The 21,395-nt window shown below is 45.1% G+C and overlaps 1 protein-coding gene across 2 annotated transcripts in view; it reads left to right on the forward strand.

Moving 5' to 3' along the window:
• Positions 1-18,001, forward strand: part of MNAT1 (MNAT1 component of CDK activating kinase) — a 184,194-nt gene extending 166,193 nt beyond the window's left edge. For both annotated transcript variants that reach the window (XM_039537739.1, XM_039537741.1), the window contains one exon: positions 17,516-18,001. In XM_039537739.1, coding sequence (XP_039393673.1) covers positions 17,516-17,701 — 186 coding nt within the window. In that variant the 3' untranslated portion in view covers positions 17,702-18,001. The remainder of the gene's footprint in view (positions 1-17,515) is intronic.
• The last annotated feature ends 3,394 nt before the right edge of the window (positions 18,002-21,395 follow it).

Consider the following 21,395-nt stretch of genomic DNA (forward strand, 5'->3'; position numbering starts at 1 on the left):
CACTCACCCTTCATGCTTTATTATCGTGTTTTTTAAAAAATCTTTCCCCAAGAGGTCTTATTGCTACATATTAGATAGTCAGCATGTGGAATAAAAAATGTGATATCACTATAGCAATCTAAGATGCCAGGGTCTGCTCTAGAAATAAGATAAAAAAAATTATACAGTATAACCTAGGCTGGTTCTTAGCTGGGTGTATTTAAGTCCATTTTAAACCAACTTACTAAAGAAAAGAAAAACATGCCATCACATTTAAAGGAGACTGAAGAATCGCTCTGTGTAGCTTGAAAGCTTGTCTTTTTCATCAACAGAAGTTAGTCCAATAAAAGATATTACCTCACCGATCTTGTGTCTCAAACATTTGGAAAATAATAGGAGAAGCCAGCATACAATTCACTTAAGATAGCCCTCCATTATAAAGTATGAGCATGAGAACAAAAATAAATAAATCAGGAAGCATATCGTTTTCCAACATGCAAGACTTGATTATAGGTTCTGTTTTCCATTTCCCATTTTTATTTTAAAATTTACAGTCACTTTATAAAACAATGAGAACTTTCAGATAACCACTGAGCCACATTCTCAGCATAGCTACATGGAAATCAGTGGAGTTATACCAATTTATACCAGCTAAGAATCTGGCCTGTATTTTTTAAAAATTTGACTTGTTGCAATTACAATGCACACTTATAGATATGCTCGTTTTCCTAAAGATCGTGTATATTAACTCTGTCATTGCTTGATTTTATTTATTTTTTTTACAAAGCTTTTACAAGTGCTTTCAGGATTTTTTGCATTAGCAAAAATAATTTAAATCTTATCTTGAATTCTGGAAGCGGGTTCTTACTCATGCTTGCATTCATGTTTTTTGTTTAAAAATGAGTTCTAGCCTTTCTGTGTGGTGCTGTCCAGTCAAATTTTAATATATCCTCATTAAATGTAGCATTTAATTATTTTCCATGTTAATGTGCAGACACACATGGAAAATTTCATGTTCGTGTGAGGCCTGGAGTATGAATTTCAAAAGTATTCTCTGCTTACATGTATGAGTTACAGTCAGCTAGAACACTCTAGCTTTCATGATTCCTTATTGGAAGAAGTTTTCTTTTTAAAATGAGATCTCTTTATTATTGTTAAGTATTTATAATTTGTATTACCATAGTGCTGAAGAGCTCTACTCAAGTCCAGGACCACCTTGTGTAATGCACTGCACAAACACAGAACAGTCCCTGCCCCAGATAGCTTACAATCCAGGTATAAAACAGGAAATGACAGCTGGGTCTTTAGCTTGTGTAACTTGATGCAATTCCTTTGGAGTCAATGGAGCTACACCAATTTACATCAGCTAAAGATCTGACCCATAGAGTGATGATCTAGTTTATGCCAAAAACAAAAACAAAAAAAGGGAAAAGTTAGCTTTCCTACAAATCTTTACTATTTTTCATTGCTCTTTCCATCAGCATGATGCTTTAAACAATCTATAGCTTTTAGAGCATTATGAATTGTTAGTTTCTGTGGAACATGAGGCTTCTCTCCTTCCTTTCCTCATATTACATGCAATCAACAGTTTTTTGAATTTGTGCTGCTCCAAACGCTACATGTATGCTAAATAACATTAAAAAAAATACCCTAATGCTGATCTCACACCTGTGTAAACCAGAATGTATTCCACTGAAGTCAGTGGAGTTACTGATATAAAAATAGGGGGAGGGGTAGAATCAGGACCTGTGGCTGGTTGAAAATTTTGCATTAACTTTTTTTCAGTGGAAATTTTTAAAGAAATCTTTTTCACAGAAAGCATCAGCTTTCATTGAAAATTTTCAATGTTTTTAAATCAGAAAAATGTCTATTCAAAAAGTAAAAAAAAATAAAAATGTGGGGGTCTAAGAGGGGAGAAGAAATAACATTTTCTAATTAGCTCTACTTAATATGTATTCCAAATGCTAATAGATTATTACTCTGTGAAGATCTTTATTCCTATGTTCACATGCATTGAGACCTTGACAAAGTCTTCATTGACTTTATTTCTCATGATTTAGGGATTTTTGTGTGTTGTGTTCAGAATTGTACCCCCCCAAGCCACAGACACACTTGACCACAACCTCCCAGTATAAGGAATAGGTATGACTTTTTGGTTTAAACATATGTTCTGGGATTAATTTAGAAGACTAGTTATTTTGGAAAGACTTCAAGGGTGCATTGATTTTTGTGAAACATTCTAATTGACACTTTAATTAGCCACTACAGTAGCTGTAGTGATGGTAAGGACCAACGCTGTTGCATTCATAACTGAAACAAGGAACTCCGAGAACTTGCTCCACTGAACTTGCCAGCATTTGCTATTACAGCAAGGCATGTACATTTTCGGACTGTTGCACTCTGAACTGTTTGCCCTTGATCAAAGAAAGAAAAGGAAAGGAAGAAGAGAGGGGGGAATAACTCCATATCAAACTGGTTTTCCCACCTTTGGAATTAAAACTGGCTTTATCAGAGAACAGCTGCTCCAAGGCATTACTTGTCCTTTTCTTTTGGTTTGCACTGCAGTTTGTCTTCCCTCGGCTGATGTCCAGTAGCTGACCTCCGTGCTGCTTCGTTTTAACTGAACCACGCTGTGGCGTTTGAGTTTTGTTTTTAAAAGATCTTTGCCTCACTAAACACAGCTGATTCCTGCGCCTGACCAAAATACCCTAGCAGGCATTTGAAAACAATTGCCAGTTAGAAAAGACAGAGGAGATTGAGAAGAATCAATAGAGGTTCTAGTTTCCCTTTAAGGATTCATGCTTTGGATGTGTAATTTTTTTGATTTTTCCCACTGGGAGAAATTATTGTTGGTGGAACAGTCTGATTTCTGTTTAAAAAATTTAAAATAAATGAAAGCCTTTCCTTAGACCCCAATCCTGCAGTGAGATTTATCTGGATCCCCATTAAAGTAAACAGGGCTTCACAGGAGCACAAGTTTCTGCCTCTGCTGAGTTCATTACATGATCAGGGCTTTAATGTTTCCTTGGTCCTGGAAGTCCTGAGGTAAGAGAGGACTGGGGACCTCAGGATTTGGCCCATAGACTTTTATTTTTGAATTTACCAGCATGCTACTGTGTCTGTGGGACTGGCCATAGCGTTTCTTGACACTGTGTAGGTATATGTGGATTTACCTTACCCAACCAGAGTGCAATCCTGCAAAAATAGAGCACAGCTCTTACCATGAGATGCAGCTGGTGGCTCTAGCTCATAATGTAAGCACTGCCCTCAGTAATTAAGTGTTGGCAGGATTGGGACCCTGAAGAGTAAAATCTTCTTAATCGTAGTTTAGTGCCTAGTTGATGCTACAGTGGTGTCGTGTGCTGTACGTCATGAGTCCAGATTACAGGCCTGATTCTGCCCTCGCACCAGTGGAAATCCGGAGTTAATTCTGTGGCTCCGCTCTGCTGGCCCCCTGGGAGGAGGTATGCTTTGTGGTATGGCTGGAGGAGGGGTGTGACTGGAGCATGCTGTGCTCAGCCGGCTGTGTCCAGCTGGCATAGGCCCCTTGAGGATGTGGTGAAGAGACATCCTTGGGTTTTCAAGGTTGGAGCCTGTTGTTTGAAATAGCAATGTCATCTTCTTGAGGTTATGGTTTCTATAAGAAAAACTGAGATGCAGTGTTGAGATCAATTGCTTCCCTTGTTTACCGTCGCAAACTGCATTACAAGTTGCTCTTGGATCCCTGCCCTGCTGCTACTTCACTAAGTGGCGCTCAGAGCCATTCTGTCCATAGGGCAGACTGGGGCAACTGCCCTGGGCCCCGCACTTGAGGGGGATGCAGAGGTGTGTGTGTGTGTGGGGGGGAGAACAGGGCGGCCTGAGGGGCTAGCGGGAGGCCTGGCGCCGGCAGCAGGGGTTGGGCCTGTGCCCCACACTCACCGTCCCAGGCGTTTATTTCTTTTTCTTGCCTGCCGCCGCTCGGGTTCGGGCTCAGTCTCTGTGGCAGCAGCAGTGAGCGATCCGGCCCCAGTCTGCTCTGCTCTGCTCTGCTGGCTCCCGGCGTCGCCTGCTGCCACAGGGTCCTAGCTCCTCTTAACCACTCGTGCCAGGGCAGGCTGACCCTGACCCTTCCCTTCCGCCTCGGACGGAACTTTCCCTTTTCTGGTGGGACCCTCCATCATCCGTCACTCAACACTGGTGTCCCCCCCAGTGCCCCACACCTCCCCTCTCCCAGCACTGGGTGGGGTCCTCCAATGCCACCCTCTAGGCCAGGGCCAGCCCTTATCACCCCCCTGCCTCAGGGTCCTCCTTGCCTTTCAGTTCTCCAGCCTTGGGGTCCCCCTCCCTGCAGTACCAGGGCCTGGGGTCCCACAACTCTGCTCTCTCCACCACCCACCAGGACTGAGGTCCTCCATCCATCTGCTTTTCTGCCTCCCCTCCCCATCCCAGCCCCCAGAGAAAGCAGATCTTAGAGCTCCTCCTCCATGCTGGAGGGTCCTGGGGCTCTGACATGGGCTCTGTTGGGAATGCGTAATTACATTTAAAAAAAAAATCCACTGAGGGTAGTGAGACCATATGCACCTGGGAAGTGAGTGTGCTGCAAGGAAGTCCAGGAAGGTGGATTTCAGAATGTAAGCAGCGCAACACTGATATGATCGGTGACTTATTTTTAATTGTATGAACTTCATTATAATTATAAAAAAGAACGACAATATAATATAACATTATAATTATACAGCTGAGTGTTATCAATATTTAACCTGCAGCCAGCTGCTGTCCTGGAAGTTCTCTGTAACCAGATTTCACCTGTATAAAAAATGTTAAGGGGGGGGCCCATAGAGGCTGATTTGCCCCAGGCCCCGCACCTCCTAGGGATGCCTCTGGTGGCGCTATTGACCAAAAGCAAACTTTTCTCATCTACAGCTGGTTCTCTCAGCTCTGGACCTCTCGCTAGGATTATCTATGCCACTACAAGCACTCCAAAGTTTCAGCTGATGCGCCCGATGCCATTCACCATGCAGCTGCCGGTCTCTTTGCTAGGGTTTGCAGCAAAGAGCCGGTTGCTCCAGTTTTGTCCATTTCATTGGCTTCCTGTTCCATTTAGGTGCAATGCAAAGTTAACCCATAATGATCTTTATAGACCAAAGTTATGTCTTGGCTATGTTGAGCGGTTGCTTCTCCCTCTACGTACCACTGTAGCAACTGAAATGAGCTGAGGCTGTTGAGCTAAGTCTCCCAGGATGGCTTGGCCTTTCCAGTAAAATGTTGGAATGCACTTCTCCCATTGGTCCTTGCTGACAGGCCTGGTACAAGACCCTTCTCTCTTCTCAGGCATTTAAATGTGTGGTGGGGATTGGGAAAGAGAGTGTAAGTGTGTTGTGTTTGTGAGTCTCTTGTTGCTGCTGTTTAAAATGTTGAGTTATAGTTGCAGTTGAGTAGGCAGGTCACCAGCAGGGATTATTGGCATGATTGATAGCTCATTTAGTTATGTCTTGAAGAACAAAAACAAACAAACAAACCAACCCTGCCCAACAAATTGTAACCAAAGAGCCTGACTGAAAGCCCACTTTTAAAGTCAATGGAAAGACTCTGACTGATTTCAAAGGACTTTGGAACAGGCCCATAGCTAGTCTACATAACCAAATATTCCTGTCACTCTGCTCTTCTCTCCCTCCACACATGCTCTTCCCATGTATTTGTTACACAATTGTTGTATTTTCTCTTAACCTGGGCTATAAATTCTTTGGTGAAAGGACTCTCAAAAATATGTTTGAATAGCAAAAATGGGCCTGATCCTGACTGGGCTTCAGGGTGCTACTATAATAAAAAATAATAATGCACTTTGAGACTTTTTATAACTGGATGCATTTTATAAACAAACCCTGCCTCAACTGCATGGAGATAGAGAAGCTTGCCATACCATTGACTCAAGCAAAAGGTTACAGCTTGAATCCTAGAATATCAGGGTTGGAAGGGACCTCAGGAGGTCATCTAGTCCAACCCCCTGCTCAAAGCAGGACCAACACCAACTAAATCATCCCAGCCAGGGCTTTGTCAAGCCTGACCTTAAAAACCTCTAAGGAAGGAGATTCCACCACCTCCCTTGGTAACCCATTCCAGTACTTCAAGCTTGTTGGAACTTGAGTTCCGTCTGCTCAGGAGACGTACGGAACAAAAAAAGCCAGGCATGCCTTAGTGGGCAAACAGAAGACTGGATACACCTAATTCTTAATACCTCTTATTTTTAGATTAGTATAAACCTCCTCCATCTAGTTGCACTAACAACATGGGAAGCCACTGTCTTTGAGCTTGAGCTTTGTGCAGCAGTATATTTACCTAGAAGAAGCTCTCAGTGAAATAACTGCTTGGTTTTTATGTTCAAAATCAGAAGTGGTACCATAATGCTCTCTGATAAGGACATGTGTCTCTGAAAGGCTCCACTAACAAATGTGTTCGAAGCTTATTGTAGAGGCCTTGTGCACCTAATGAAACCAACATATTATGGGAAAGATTCGGGAGGTCAGTGTATACTAATAAAATAACAATGGCAGTAGCTGACTTTGTCTGTGTCACAGACAGTGAATTTATCTAAATAGCCCTTATTCCCAATCTGTCTTTGAATTGGTGTTATGCCGTTTTCATGATTAGAGTTAGGTGCACCAGGGAAGGTATTGAAAACTTGCCAGTAGCTATGGCAGTTGCTGTTTTTCTTCTCTTCGGTTTGGTCACTAACTAGACTGTAACTACTGGCATTGTTCCACACTGAAGGATTCCACTTGCTTTGTGCAGCCAGTATTTGAATATCTTTTTTTTTTGTATTATTATTTAAACCTTGAATCTGGAAGATTTCCCAAATGGAGTGTCTGCCCCACTCATCTACATTTTAGATCCTGGGGTCAGACAGACAGTAAATTGATTCACCGGGTGAACTACTTTATCTCTTCTTGTCAAACAACTTGCGAATTATTCTTATCTTCCCCTCATTTCCCATAAGACATCTGGCCAGCAGATTTAAAAATAAAGAACATCTGTATGCCAAAAATGCAGCTGTACGTGTGCCACTGATGATCCATCCACAGCACACACCAAATGGGAGTTTCTTAATCTGGGATGGGTTTGGAGAAGGATCCATGAGATAATCCACAGCACCTGTTAAGTATTTTTCTATTTTCTTATCTCAGCGCTGACTCAGGCTATTTAGTAATATTGCTGAATTACAATAACTCAAAGCTATAAACTACTACAGTCACTCTTTGGATGTTAATAACTAACCTGAACGTGGGCTGGCTCCAAAGAGCCCTCTGTATGGGCTGTATCACCTTGTGTTATAGTTTCTATCGTGCCCAGTGAGATCCTGGACTCTAGGCCTTATCCTGATGCACATAAATGTCTGAATAAGAAAATCAGTCAATTAGCACTAGCTTCTAAACAGTCTTTTGCAATTTAAATATCTTCTATGCAACCAATTTTACTTCAAGGATTTGTTAACTTTTACTGCTAATGAGAGTTCAAACATTAGTTTCAGACAACTTAATTTTGCAAGTGAATCCTAGTAGTAAACTAGTGTGAATGAAATATATTTCCATCATCTCTTGCCATTACTTCAAAGGGACTTTGAGTAGTTTAGGCCTATTTTTTTAAAGTATTAACAAAAACCTACTATTCTTCTTCAAGTGCTGGCTCATGTCCATTCCACATTAGGTGTGGGCGCGCTGCATGCACAGTCCCCAGAGATTTCTCCCTTGGTGGTATCCGTCAGGCCGGCTCTAGTGTCCTCTGGGGCCGCATGCTCATATGCCAGTCACTATAAGGGGGCCCAGCCAGCTCCGCAGCCTCTCAGTTCCTTCGTACCGCCTGCCACGGTCGCTGGAACAGCTCCTCTTGCTTTGGCAAACTCCTACTCGGTGGTCTTAGTCCTTTTCCTATCTTTCTCCATACCCAGTACTTACTTTTTCTCAGTTTGGACCAGGGCTTTGGAGTGGAGCCCAGAGCTGGCGCACGGAGCAGTGGAGCTGCAGGGTTTTGCCTGGAGCTGGAGCGGAGTCAGAGCACAGCTCCAAAGCCCTGGTTTGGACTGTTGTAGATTAGTTGTATATAGATAGCTGGTGCTTCTTGCCCTGTTAGTGGAGTTTCATCCACTCCCGGTGCCAGGGCATGCCTCGGTCCCTGGATTTCAAGCCCTGTGCCTCCTGCAACAAGCCTATGCCTGTGAGTGACCCACACTCCAGTTGTCTGAAGTGCCTGGGAGAGACTCATATTAGGAACTGCTACCAGATGTGGTCCCTGGGTTTCAAACCCTGTCAGAGGAAGAACTGGGAGGCCAGATTGAAGTCCCTCCTAATGGAGGTGGTGCTTTGTCCCTCATCAGAGCCAAGCCAGTCAGACTCGGCACCCAGTACCTCAGCGTCAGTGCAGAGTGCTCCTCCTGCTGTCTCTTGGCACTGTTCTCCTTCACCAGTGCCAAAGAAAAAAAAACATAAGAAGCAGCTGGCCAAGAGCAGATGTTCCCTGATTCTGAAGAAAACCAAGCACGGGGAGTGCAATGGAATGCGACATGAAGTCTAGCCACTCCTCTGTCCCTGCTCCAAAGGTAACACCATTGACTCCACCTCATATGCAGCCTCCATTGAGTCCTGTCCCAGACCATCCCTCGGCACTAGAAGGGCAAAGCATCACCAGAAGGATCATGGTAGCATCTACCGTGGAGGCATTCTTTGCAGCTAGGGACCTGCTGGTGCTCTTAGTACTGCTGTCGCCAGTGGTATGAGTTGGCAGCATCGGTAACGGGGAGCAGAAGGGAGCATGTGGCCCCAGGCTCCCATTTGGTACTGTCTAGAGGGAACCATCCTTGCTTGTCTCAATGCAGGTCTTCTGTCCTCAGCATCGTTCCTTGGCACTGACAGATACTGCCCCGCCACGGTCCCAGGTGGAAGGCTTATCGTCAGACTCAAAGTGGAGTCATATTCCCACTTGAGGAACCGTTGCCATTTCTCCCCCCAGGCAGCCCTACTAGTTGGTGGATCTGGTACAGGAGCACTGCCGAGTACTTGTGGGCACTGGCCTATGCAGATGCAATGGCCATTTTGGAACCGTGGAGTTTTCCCCCCAATGCAAAGGCCCTCTTCCAGATGCTGATACTCTGTAGTTTCAGAAAGAAGACCACCCCTGTCCCTACGACCAGCACCTGACCCAGACTCCAGTATCAAGCCTGGTACCGAGCCTCAGGACCTAGATCTGCAGGACCCAGTTGGTGCAGAAAGAGCAGAAGATGAACCTCCTCCCCGGATGATGCAGTGTCTGGGGCGTGTGTATCTTCTCCCCCCCATGAAGATCCTGCCCCATTTTTGTTTTCAGACTCTTTCCCACTTCAGCCCAGTTTGGTCCCTCATTACATCAAACCATTAGGTCTTGAGTACGGTGGAGGAAAGTTACTCTTCAATTTATTTCCATCCCTCCCTCCCATCCCAGCCCCCTTCCCCATCCCTCTTCAGGGACCCTTCTCACGAGTAGATTTTGGCCAGAAGGTACAAGCCTTCCACCAGGAGGGGCCGTGGAGGAGGTACCTCAGAGCTTGAGAGGGAAAGTGTTTTACTCCAATTATATCCTAATCCCGAAGGCCAAAGTGGGTCTCAGACCCATACTAGACCTGCATTTCCTCAACAATTACTTCAAGAAACTAAAGTTCCACATGGTCTCCCTGGCCTCCATTATTTGCTGCCTGGATCCAGGGGACTGGTATGCCACTCTCAACTTAAAAGATGGTATTTTCATGTTTCCATATTTCAGGGCCACAGGAGGTTTCTCAGCAAACCATGAACCAGACCCACTACCAGTTCATTGTCCTCCCCTTTGGCCTGTCAACAGCCCCTTGAGTATTCACAAAATGTATGGCAGTAGTGGCGGCCTTCTTCAGAAGGCAAGGGGTGCAAAGTCTATCCTTACCTCAACGACTGGCTAATCAAGGGCAGGTCCGAGATCCAAGTAAGAGCCAGCATCTACCTGGTCCAAGCCACCTTCCAAACACTGGGCCTGCTGATTAAACAAGCAGAAGTGAACACTCATCCCCAATCAGAGGATAGAATTTATTGGTGCAGTGCTCCTAGAGGCCTGCTTTCACACAATGTCATCTCTGATATTGCAGTTCATGGCCTGTGACATCACGACAACCCGTTTCTGCCTCAGACTATTGAGTCATATGGCCATGTGCACATATGTGGTACAGCAAACAAGACTGCACCTCCGACCCCTTCAAGCACGGCTGGCCTCAGCATACTCACCAAACCATCATCATTTGAACTCGGTGGCTATGGTTCCTGCTCAGGTCATTGTCTCCTTAGATTGGTGGAGGGACCCCCAGTTGGTAGGCTTGGGCATTAACTTTGTCATTCCCCAATCTTCAGTATCCCTAATCGCCTATGCATCTGAGAGAGGTTGGGGGGCTCATCTCAAGCACCTCAGGACTCAAGGTCTGTGGTCCCAGGAGGAACTCTCTTTACACATAAATGTCAGAGAGCTCAGAGCAGTCTGCTTAGCACACCAGGTGTTTTTACCCCAGATTATAGGCAAGGTTGCTCAAGTTCTTACGGATAGCACGGCAGCCATGTTTTACATCAACAGGCAGGGAGGGATATGCTGTCTTCTCTCTTCCCATCCCCCACCTCCCCCACAGTGTCAAGAAGCCATTCACTTATGGAAATTCTGTGTTAAGCACTCGATCCACCTTGAAACTTCTCACATTCTGGGAGCCCAGAACAGTCTGGCAGATGACCTCAACAGATCTTTCTCCTCTCACCTTCATACCGGTATAGCCAGGTCCATCCCCCAATGGTGGGGGACTCCCTGTTTAGCTTGGTTGTGAAATGGTCTATGAGGGAAGTGTCAGCAGTTTTGTTCTCTACACGGGCGCAGCCTGGGCTTGCTCACAGATGCCTTCCTGCTCCTTTGGACAACGCTCCTGTTCTATATGTCCCACCCCCCATTCCTCTTGTGCACGAAGTCATACTCAAAGTCAAGCAGAACAGAGTGAAACCCCAGTATGCATGCCAGCACTGGTTTGATACGTTATTGGACCTGTCAGTAGCAACCCCAATGCCGCCCTCTCTCCTCCAAGTCCTGATCTCTCAAGATCACAGCCAATTGCTTACCTGAACCTCAAGGCCCACTGCCTGACCAGCGGAGTCTGCCAGGTATTGCTACATAATAGGAAACTATCTACTAGTGTGACTTACATCACTAAGTGAAGCATTTCCCAATGTGGTTGTCTATGCTGGAATATCTGCTTCATCTGAGACAGCAGGGCCTAGCCATTTTATTTATTTTTAAGGTACACCTACCAGCCATCTCAGCCTTCTACCCTCCAGTGGACTGTAGGTGGATTTTGTTTTTGTTTGTTTTTTTTCCTCCTCACGAAATATCCATTTGCTTCCTCAGGGGCTTAGAGAGACTATGCCCACAGATTCATTAACCCTGTGGGACCTAAACCTGGTCCTGTCCAGATTCTCACAGGCCCTCCCTTTGAGTCACTGGCATCATGCCTTTGTCATACCTCTCCTGGAAGGTAGTCATCTTGGTAGCGATTTACTTTGGCCAGGAGAGTCAGAGATCGGGGCCCTTATGTCAGAACCCCTATATATGGTGTTACGGACAAGTTACAACTTTGCCCCCACCCTGCATTCCTCCCGAAGATGGTTTTGCAGTTTCGAAGTAATCAGGCTATCATCCTGCCAGTATACTTCCCAAACTGCATAAGAATAGGGAGGAGCAGCGTCTTCACACACGGGGCATTAGGTGTGCCCTCGCCCCCTACATAAAGGGGACCAAACCGTTAGTCCACGCAGCTCGTTGTGGCAATAGCAGACAAGATGAAAGGCCTGCACGTTTCGACCCAAAGAATTTCATTCTGGATCACTTTCTGCATTCACACATCTTAGGAGCAGGTGAGTGCCCCACCTCCTACCATCTTTGAGCCCATTCAAAGAGAGCTCAGGCTTCCTTAGTGGCATTTCTGGCCCAGGTCCCAAACCAGGATATTTGCAGAGTGGCGATCTGGTCGTCAGTGCATACTTTTTCATCCCTCTACGCCATCACCTAGCAGGCTAGAGGTGATGCTGGGTTTGGTAGAGCAGTGTTGCAATCCGCATGTCCATGAACTCTGAGCCCACTTCCTAAAGTACGGCTTGGGAGTAGACTAACATGGAATGGACATGAGTAAGCACTCGAAGCAGAAAAAACGGTTACTAACCTTTCTGTAACTGTTCTTCGAGGTGTGTTGCTCATGTCCGTTCCATGACCCACCTTCCTGCCCCTCTGTTGGAGTTAGCTGGCAGGAAGGAATTGTGAGGGTGCGGAGCTGGCTGGACCCCTTTCACCGGCGCATGAGTGCATGGCACCACAGGACACTAGAGTCTGCCCACTAGATACCCCTGAGGGAAAAATTTTCAGTGAATGTGCACGCGGCACATACGTACCTAACGTGGAATGGACATGAACAACACATCTTGAAGAACAACAATTACAGAAAGGTTAGTAACCATTTTTAATATAACTGTCAAAGAGGGCATTTGGCAGTGAGGACCAGTTCCCTTAGAGTTTTAAAGTGGAGAGGAAAGATGGTCCAGCAGCTAGGAGGAGGTTTGTTTTTGGTTTTTGAGGGGGGGTCATCAGTGGGCAAGGGAATGGGTGGAGTAAGGAAGTGTTTGGGCCCTTACTTTGCTAGAAACTGGAAAGTGGACAGGATCTCTGATAACATTGTTCTACATAAAACTGATTTAAAAAGAAACACGTGGACAAACCTGTAACTCTACACTAGAATTGCTTTTAAGGAGGTCCAATTTTAAGCCTAAACTATTTGATTATGTTCCTTTTACTGCAATTAATGCAATTATAAAAGGGGACTGTGCAAAAGGGCTACCAGAAAAGCTTTTATTGGCGAGCCTAAGTCAGAACAAGGTGCTGCCATCTTGGAAATTAGTCTTTCAGAAATGGGAGTGCCCCATAGACAGGTTAAATACTGCTGACCATTGCTAGAGTGGTGTCCAGCCATTCCTGATAGGGGAGAGGCCACAAGGCCTTTGAAGGGAGGAGGAAAGTGTAAGGGGAAGCTCACCCCCTAAAATGACCAGCTTGGCCTTGAAGATTCTAGGATAATTATAAAGTACATCCTTTTCCTTGAAAACAAGAGGATTATTTCACATTGTGATGAGAAACCAAAGGTCAGGAACAAAACTCAAAGAACAAAATACAGTGTGTTTTTAACTGATGTGCTAGGTTAACAGGGGAAGATCAATAGCAGCAGCTACAGAAAAGGGGACTTGTTTGGGCAGAGTATGAAGCAGAGCACTGGCAGCATGGCACATGGGAAGAGTATAAAGCCATGGTTTCAAGAACACATGGCTTTTTAACCTTATTCAAAAATAATAGTGCATGTTTTTTTTAACCTTAGAGTTTAGTCTGCCCTCAGTAAAAACAAGATACATGAAAAACTGTGCACCAGAATAAGCAAACCTCTTTTTCCTGGTTTCTGCATATAAGATTTACAGATACTTAAAATAAACCTATGAAAAACAGACACCGTGTGCTGGAATTTGCTAACTAGTCAGAGCAATTACCTACAGGTTCCAAAACCCAACTGACCTTGACTTTTGGAAATAGACTTGGCAAGCTCTTCTTCCTGGTGCTGTTGTAAAGGTGTACATGAAAAGATACTGACCTCTGCCAGAAACCCCAGGAATCCCGTTCAGAGATGAATTTGGGTAATGGTCATGAAGGAATTAAAATAACACAGATGTGGATTAATGTGAAAAAGTAGGCAAAACACTTACTTCTCATTGTGTGGTTTCAGTGTGGCAGAGTCTTTTTAAAATGCTCTGGTGTACCACAGTAATTAAAGGGGTTAAGAACATTAAGTTAACATTACTTAACAAGAAAATAAATGCCTCAGTTGAAAGCCAACAATGTATCCTGTTTGTTTTATTGGAAAAACAAGAATTAATGCAAGTTGCCATGGTAAAATTAGGTTTAAAACCTTTTCAGCAGTAATGATTTTTGTGCTGCTTCAGAGATCACATACTAGTTGATTGTGAATGCCGTAATTTCTGAAGAATCAGACTTCTTTAGAAGACTGACACTCCCATTTAAAGGTGATCTGGAAAGGGGAAAACAACAGATTGTCCTCCCACTCTTTCCTCCCCCTCCCCCACCCGTCTGAGAAAGGTCTGAAAAGTTTTTTAATAAAAGGTGTGTTTGGGGGGGATTACTCCTCCTTGCTTGGTTTTTACTGTAAAAATTCAGGTCTTTTTCTTGGAAGACTCTATGGATGACTGGAGAACTATTAAGCTTTTGCCATGAGAAAAACACGCTGCAAGTAAAACCCGATTGATTGAAATGAGTGATGATTTTTATTAAGACTATGTAAAACTCACTGGTATTACGGGTGATGGGGGTGTTTTTAATTCACGAGAAAAGCTGTCAGATATCCTCCAGGAAATCAAGAAACATAAGACTTTGTTCCTAACGTTTTAAAGGATAAGCCAAAAAAAAAAATCTGTCCTTTTTACGAAACAAAACCAGGAACTCTCAGGCTTTCTTTCATACTTCATAAAGAAGTTAAAAATGGCACAAACTTCCAATGCCACCCTAGCGCACCCGCCACACCCCCATTTGTAGGTTACCACTGATGTTGAAGGGGAGTTTTTTTGTACTGTGTAATGTCCATGTTGTTGAGAGCTTGTCTTCAGCACCATGAAGCCTTTTCTGCACTTGTCAATATAAAGCACTGGAGCATACCTGAATTTGGCAATAAAAGACAAACTTAATGTTAACTTAGCATCTTACTAACAATAACTCAGTTAGAAATATCGCTCACGTGGGTGCATTACAGTTATTAGGTGTGAGAAATACAGTTTTCAAACTCTAATTAATCATTTTTGAATAAACTTCTTTACACATTTATGGCATCAGTGGGTATGACCGTTTTATGTTTTACCTATAAAAGCTGACCTGTTTTATGTACTCTTTATGGAAACAGTGCAGTCATAAATTAAAAGATGCAACTCTTCTGAATATTTTACTGGTGGTCCTGTATTTTCCTGCCAGAAGTGCAGCTGTTTTGGGTTTCTTGGGATAACATATGAAAAGGCTGTGTGTGCATTGCAAGTTTATGCTTGAATTGCCAAGCCAGAGGTGGAATGACTCAACCTTCCCGGGAGCAACGTGTACCAAGATGTGATGAATCAAAACAGCTAGTTGAAGCTTAGTGGCTTTCATTACAACTGTGAAAACCAATTCTTATTTGTGGTACTGTATCTGGCTTTTAAAGGTTGAGGCAGCCACTCTGCTGGTGATGTTAAGCTGTAACCCTGAGGATTTTATGTGCTTAATTGGAGTCTATGGACCAGCTCCTTAACGGGTATAAATGGGTATAGCTGCACCAAAGTAATTTACTGGATGTAGGATCTGGCCCTACATCTTTATTATGTAGAGGGCAGGGATTATGAGTTTATGGCACTAAATGAAACATTCAAGCCCCATTCTTCTTCATCCAACACGGCCACTTTACTGCTAGTTCTTAGTGGGCAAAATAACCTCAGTGTTGGGCTCCCAAAAAGGGCTGAGGACAGCAGAGAGCTCGAGGACACACGAGGAGCGTAGCCTCTTCCAGCTTCAGGTCACTGGTTCAGATTTGGTCTGGATATTTCCAGCTCTGTGTGACATGAGTTGCTGGTTTCTATCCACTTGCTAATAAGGATTCTGGGGACACCTGTCTCTAATTTCCCTATCTGTAAAATGGGGAATATGCTTAATTCACAGAGGTGCTGTGAGGATTCGTTCACTAATGGGTCTGGTTTTGCAATCACCTTGCCCCAGTGTAACTGCTCCAGATGTACCTTCTGGGAGCAGAATGCGAAGTGGTGGTGTCACCAACCCCACCAGCACCACTGCCATTCTGCTGGCAGTCCAGCACTAACTGGACATAGACCTACTCAAAGCCCCCTTCAGAGTAATGTATTGCCACTGTCCCTCCATGCTTGTCCTGTCAGTTACTAGAGGACTTTAGACTCAGGTGGTTCCATAGACTTCTATAGAGTCTGATATCTTTCATGTTCTTGACTAAGTGCTTGAATTTACTCACCACAAATAGCTACATTTTCAAGAGTGGTAATGAAAGCAACTGGGGAAAAAAATGCATAGATACCCACTGCACCCAGAAAACCTGAAATTTGTGAGCACGCCTCGGGATGCATTTTCACACATGCTGGCCTGTTTCTACCAAGCGGTGTGCCAGCAGGCCTGAGCAGGGGTGCTGCTGATTCTTTTGAAAAACTGCATGAGAACCAAAAAACCTTCCCTTGTATTTTAATTCGTGTCGGAGGTGGATTGCAGTTTGTACTTTTGCTGTCCAGGCCCAGGCCCCTTGCAAATATTACGCATGCATCACGTTCCATTCCCCAAAGTGAGGTTAAGAGAGCAAATCTGAGTCCTGTGGAGTGGGAGCAGGGGAGGAGACAGGAAGGGGGACAGCTGCCTTCTGATTGGCTGTGTGCCTCACTACCCTGCCTCCTCCAGGGGCAGAGCAACCAATCAGAGCTCAATCTCCTTCTTCTCCCCCACCCCCGCCTGCAGCCACCACCGGGGGGCGGTGGGGATAAGAGCCTACTGGAGCCACCCCTCCCTAGCCTGGAAGGGAGCAGGGACTCTGCTCCAGCCCCCCAGGGTTGGGAGGGGAGAAGAACCCCAGGAGAAGCAGAGGTGAGATGGGGGGGTGGAACTGGGGGATGGGTGTGAGGTAAGGGAGTTGGGAGGGGTAGAACTGGTGCGGATGGGGGGCAGAATTGGGGTGAGGTGGGGGCTGGACTGGTGGAGGGTGAGGATGCAACTGATGGTGGCTATGGGGCAGAACTGATTTGGAGACTGGGACACAGGATTGATTTGGAGGTTGGAGGACAGAATTCATTGCTGGGCTTGGGATGAGCAGATGTAGGGGTGAGAAATTCTGCTGCAGGGGCCAAAATCCTCCTACCCAATACATTTGGGAGCCTTGTTTGGGATTGGCTCCTGAATATTCATGAGTTCGTTTGGTGACAATGTGGTGTGCCTCAAAATAACGAAAGGTATATCAAGGTGTGCCATGGCACTGTTCTACACACATGGGCTGTTTCTTCCAGCACATCAGGTGCACGGCCTCTGAAATGTGTCCAAGGTCTTCGAACCCTTGTTTTCTGAACTTTACAAGCCACATTGCACATTATCTTGTATTATTTAATCAGTAACACTTTTAGAAAGCTACCTTTTATGAGACTCTACAAAATACAGGCATATATTTATATGTGGTCTGACTCTAATAATCTGTGCTTTAAGTATGTTAGAAATCATTCAGGATACTTTGCTTATTGAACAATTATGGGAGAAGCTAAATATATTTGATCCCTATAGTTTCTAGCTGGAAAAGTTTTCAGTGGTGGGAACTTTAAAAAAACAAAACAAAACTCCTTGAGGTTCCCACAGTATATCTGATGATTTGGTTTTGGCCTAAAACAATGTTTCTCTTTGTTTTTAGATATCTAAACCATGTCCGAGCTACCTCTCCACAGGATCTTGCTGGGGGCTACACTTCCTCCCTTGCTTGTCACCGAGCCCTACAGGATGCTTTCAGTGGGCTTTTCTGGCATCCCAGCTAGCCTGCATACACCGGCCTGTGAGCAGTGGGCACTGGACTGGAGCAACTCAAGCAAACTTCCAGTGAAACTGCTGCCATCTGCACTATCCTTAACCTGCTGTCACCTTTTTCATATATATATAAAATACTTAGGCACAGCTGGCTTTACTAAAGTAGTTTTTTTTTTTAAGTCTGCACAAGAGCTTTGTAAAGTGGTGGATACATTTTTGTGGAGAGGGAACTCTTTAGTCATGTGGCACTTTGCTGAGAGGGGCTGAAGCAATAAGCCACATCTAATGGAAGATGTGAATAATTCAGCTATGGATGTTTGAGGTTTAAAAAAGAGACTTGTAAATTTTTTAAAATAAAACCAGACTTTTTATTAAATTTTGTGGTTTTACTCTTATTGCAGGGTTTTATTTGCACAAGCATTTAAATGCCATTTTGATTATAACATTGAGTCAATATTCAAACCTATGGTTTTTTCCCATAAAACTATTTTCTCCAGCTTAGACGAGTGGGTTTGTTTCCTAATGTCCGTGGTGGGAGACAAGAAAACGTGGAGCTGTGCTGACATCACTCCTATATTAGGCATATTTGATGTCACTCCTCATGTTACCTTTGTCCAGAAAGTGGCAGTAAAGTCCCTAAGAATCCTTCACCTGTGTTGCTTAAGTGGAGCATCATTACTAGCTCAAGTGGTTCTAACCGGAGAAGGCTAAAGAAAAAAATGCAACAAACCTTTTGCTTCATCATTTTGTGGCCCCTCCCCCCCCCCCCGCTCCCCCAACACAGCTCCTTTATTAAGCACAGCAAGTTTTCTGTGATGGTTTAGAACAGTGGTCCCCAAACTGTGGGGTGCACTGCACAGTGGATCACAGAGGAACATCCGGGGAGCACGGTGGGGCCCGGGAAAGAGTGCCACCCAGTCCTGCTGTGCCCCCAGCTCCGCGCTGGCCCTTTGGGGGGGGGTGAGGAAGGGCGCAGACACGTTCCATTACAGGTAAGAGGGAGGGGTGGGGCGTGAGAGGAAAAGTTTGAGCACCACCAGTTTAGAAGTTTCTCAGGGCAGGCACATCCACCTCCAGTCTCCTACTGCTTTCTCTCATTCCCATAGGCCTATCTGGATACTTTTTGCCCCACAGCTTGCTGCTGCCACAAATCTTAGGCTAAGACTACACACCAGCTTAAATTGACGTAATTTATGTTGCTCAGGGGTGTGAAATAGCCATCCCCGAGTGACATAACTTATGCCGATTTAGCGCTGTCCACACTGGCACTTCTGTCGGCGGGAGTACTTCTCCCCTTGCAGGGGCTGGAGCAGGGGTAGGCAATAATTTTTGCAGGGGGGCCACTCCATGGATTTTTGGTAAGTCATCACAAGCTGCACATTTCTACTCTATTAATGGAGGGGATGTGGGGTCTAGAAGGGAGGTCTGGGCTGGTGCAGTGTTGGGGTGCAGGAGAGGGGTGTGGGCTCCGGGAGGGAGTTTGGTGCAGGAGGGTGCTCCGGGCTGGGGCAGGGGATGGGGGGGCAGGGTCTGGGAAGGAGTTTGGGTGCAGGAGGGGTTCTGACTTGGCGCTGGGGTGCAGGAGGGGGTGCGAGGTGCAGGCTCTGGCCGGGAAGCACTTACCATAGTTGGCTCCTGGCCAGCGGCGCAGCCAGGCGCTCAGGGATCGCGAGGGAGCAGCCAAAGAGCCTGGCGGGCCAGACAGAAATGTTAGACGTATTTTGCCCACCCCTGGGCTGGAGTCATTAAGCCCAGGGGAGAGCTCTCTCCCATCGGCTTAGAGCTGCTCCACTAGCCGCTGCAAGCTAACAGAGCCATAGCCTTAGAAACAGTTGCAGAGGGGGCGGGGTCCCCGGCCTGTACATTAACCTCAGGAATGTCCTTTCCCAGGTATGCAGTGTTGTAGCCATGTCGGTCCCAGGATATCAGGGTGAGTGAGGGAGTATCTTTTATTCGACTAACTTCTGTTGCTGAGAGACAAACTTTCGAGCTACACAGAGCTCTTCTTCAAGTCTGGGAAAGGTAAGTGTCACAGCTAAATGAAAGATCGGATAGTTTAGCATAAGTAGTTAACATATATTCTAAGGGACCATACAAGGTGAAGTGGCCCATTAAGACCCCTGTAGTCCGAACAAAAAAAAAGGGGGGGGGGATTAGTGAGTTACATAACTCCAGTGTGTCTATTCAATCTGTGATTTTTAGTGTCTAGCAAAGTTATGAATTTAAGCTCCTCGGCTCATCTTTTGAAAGGATTGTGCAGGTTTCCTCTGAGGATGAGGATTGATAGGTGAGATGTAATGAGCGCTTTGTGAAGTGTTCACCCACGGGCAATGGAGTTTGTCTTTTAAAGTTTTCCTGTGTGACTTCATTCGAGACTGTAGTGATAGTCTGATTTCATCTACATAGTTGTTGTTGGGGCATTTAGTGCACTGGGTGAGGGACACCACATGTTGTGATAGGCATGTGTAGGATCCCTGGATCTTGAAAGATGTTTGTGTGTGGGGGGGTGTTGATCATTGTAACAGTGTAGGTGTCTCTGCAGGTTTTGCATCTGTTGTTCTGGCAGGGTCTGGTGCTGCTTTGAGTTGGTGTGTCCTGGTCTGTGGGGAGCTTGCTGCTTATGATGAGCTTGAAGAGGCTGGAGGGTTGTTTGAAGGCCAAAAGAGGGGTTCAGGAAAGGTTTCTTTCAGGATAGGTCCCTACTGAGTATGGGTTGTAGTTGTTTGCTGACACCCTGTCTGGGGTGGTATATGACAACTAGGGGTATGCAGTCAGCAGAGGTTTTACTTCTGTATTGAATCAGGTAAATGCATTGACTACACGGAAAAGGAACTGGCCAAGGAGAAGATGAGCTGTATCTATTTTGTTATAGACATGGGTCTAGGCAACTTTTTTTATTTAGGGGAGAGCTAGAGTTAAAACATAATGGTGGCTATCACTTTAATAAGTACTTTTGTATCATGACTAAATTTGTCTACTTTTAATAAACTGAGATAAATGAACTTCAGTTCCAAACTTTCCTCTATTAATGCAATCCTTATTTTGGGGGTGGGGGGGGGAAAGAGAGGCTAATGCCCTTCAAAGACTGGGTTGGCTATATGCATGATAGAGTTTAAAGTAACAGATTAAATTGGAGACTGGGGATGAGAACAAAGCCACAGAGTGAGGAATATCAGCCTCTGCCAACAGATGGCACAAGCTAGACAGCAAGCTTAACTAGCAGCAAAGGTTAGCTGGGTCTTGGGTAGTTTGAGGCGGTTAGCCTGACTGCGGGGAAGTGACATGGACCAGCATCTGAAGGGGAGCGTAGGAAGTGAAAGCAGTTTTGACTGGGGAATAGAACCAGAGTTCCTAGTCTAGGTAGAGATGAAGTAAAGTTTTCAACTTTATCTTAAAAAGCTGTTAAAAACCAGCTGGTCGGCTTTTTCGAGAGAGAGGAAAGGAGGGTTGGTATCACAAGAAAGTGACAGCCTTGCTACAGGTAGTGTATAAGGAAGGCACATGAAGCAAGAGAGAACTGGTTGTAGGAGAACAGTTAACATTAAACATAAGCTTCTGCAGTGGCGGTAGAAAGGCAGCTGGGCAAGTTCCATACTTTTGCACCATATTATAGATTGGCTGTACTGTGTACAAGCATAGTGATGTGAACGTGTACTTGTGAATTCACACAGGATGACATTAGAGAAGCACTTGCTTTGGTTTCCCAGGTAATTCCTTCCACTTGTTGAGTTGTATCCTTTTAGCTGTCTGGTCATAAATGTGAAAGCAGC

The sequence above is a fragment of the Mauremys reevesii genome, linkage group 4 (assembly GCF_016161935.1).
Source record: "Mauremys reevesii isolate NIE-2019 linkage group 4, ASM1616193v1, whole genome shotgun sequence".
Classification (NCBI taxonomy): domain Eukaryota; kingdom Metazoa; phylum Chordata; order Testudines; family Geoemydidae; genus Mauremys; species Mauremys reevesii.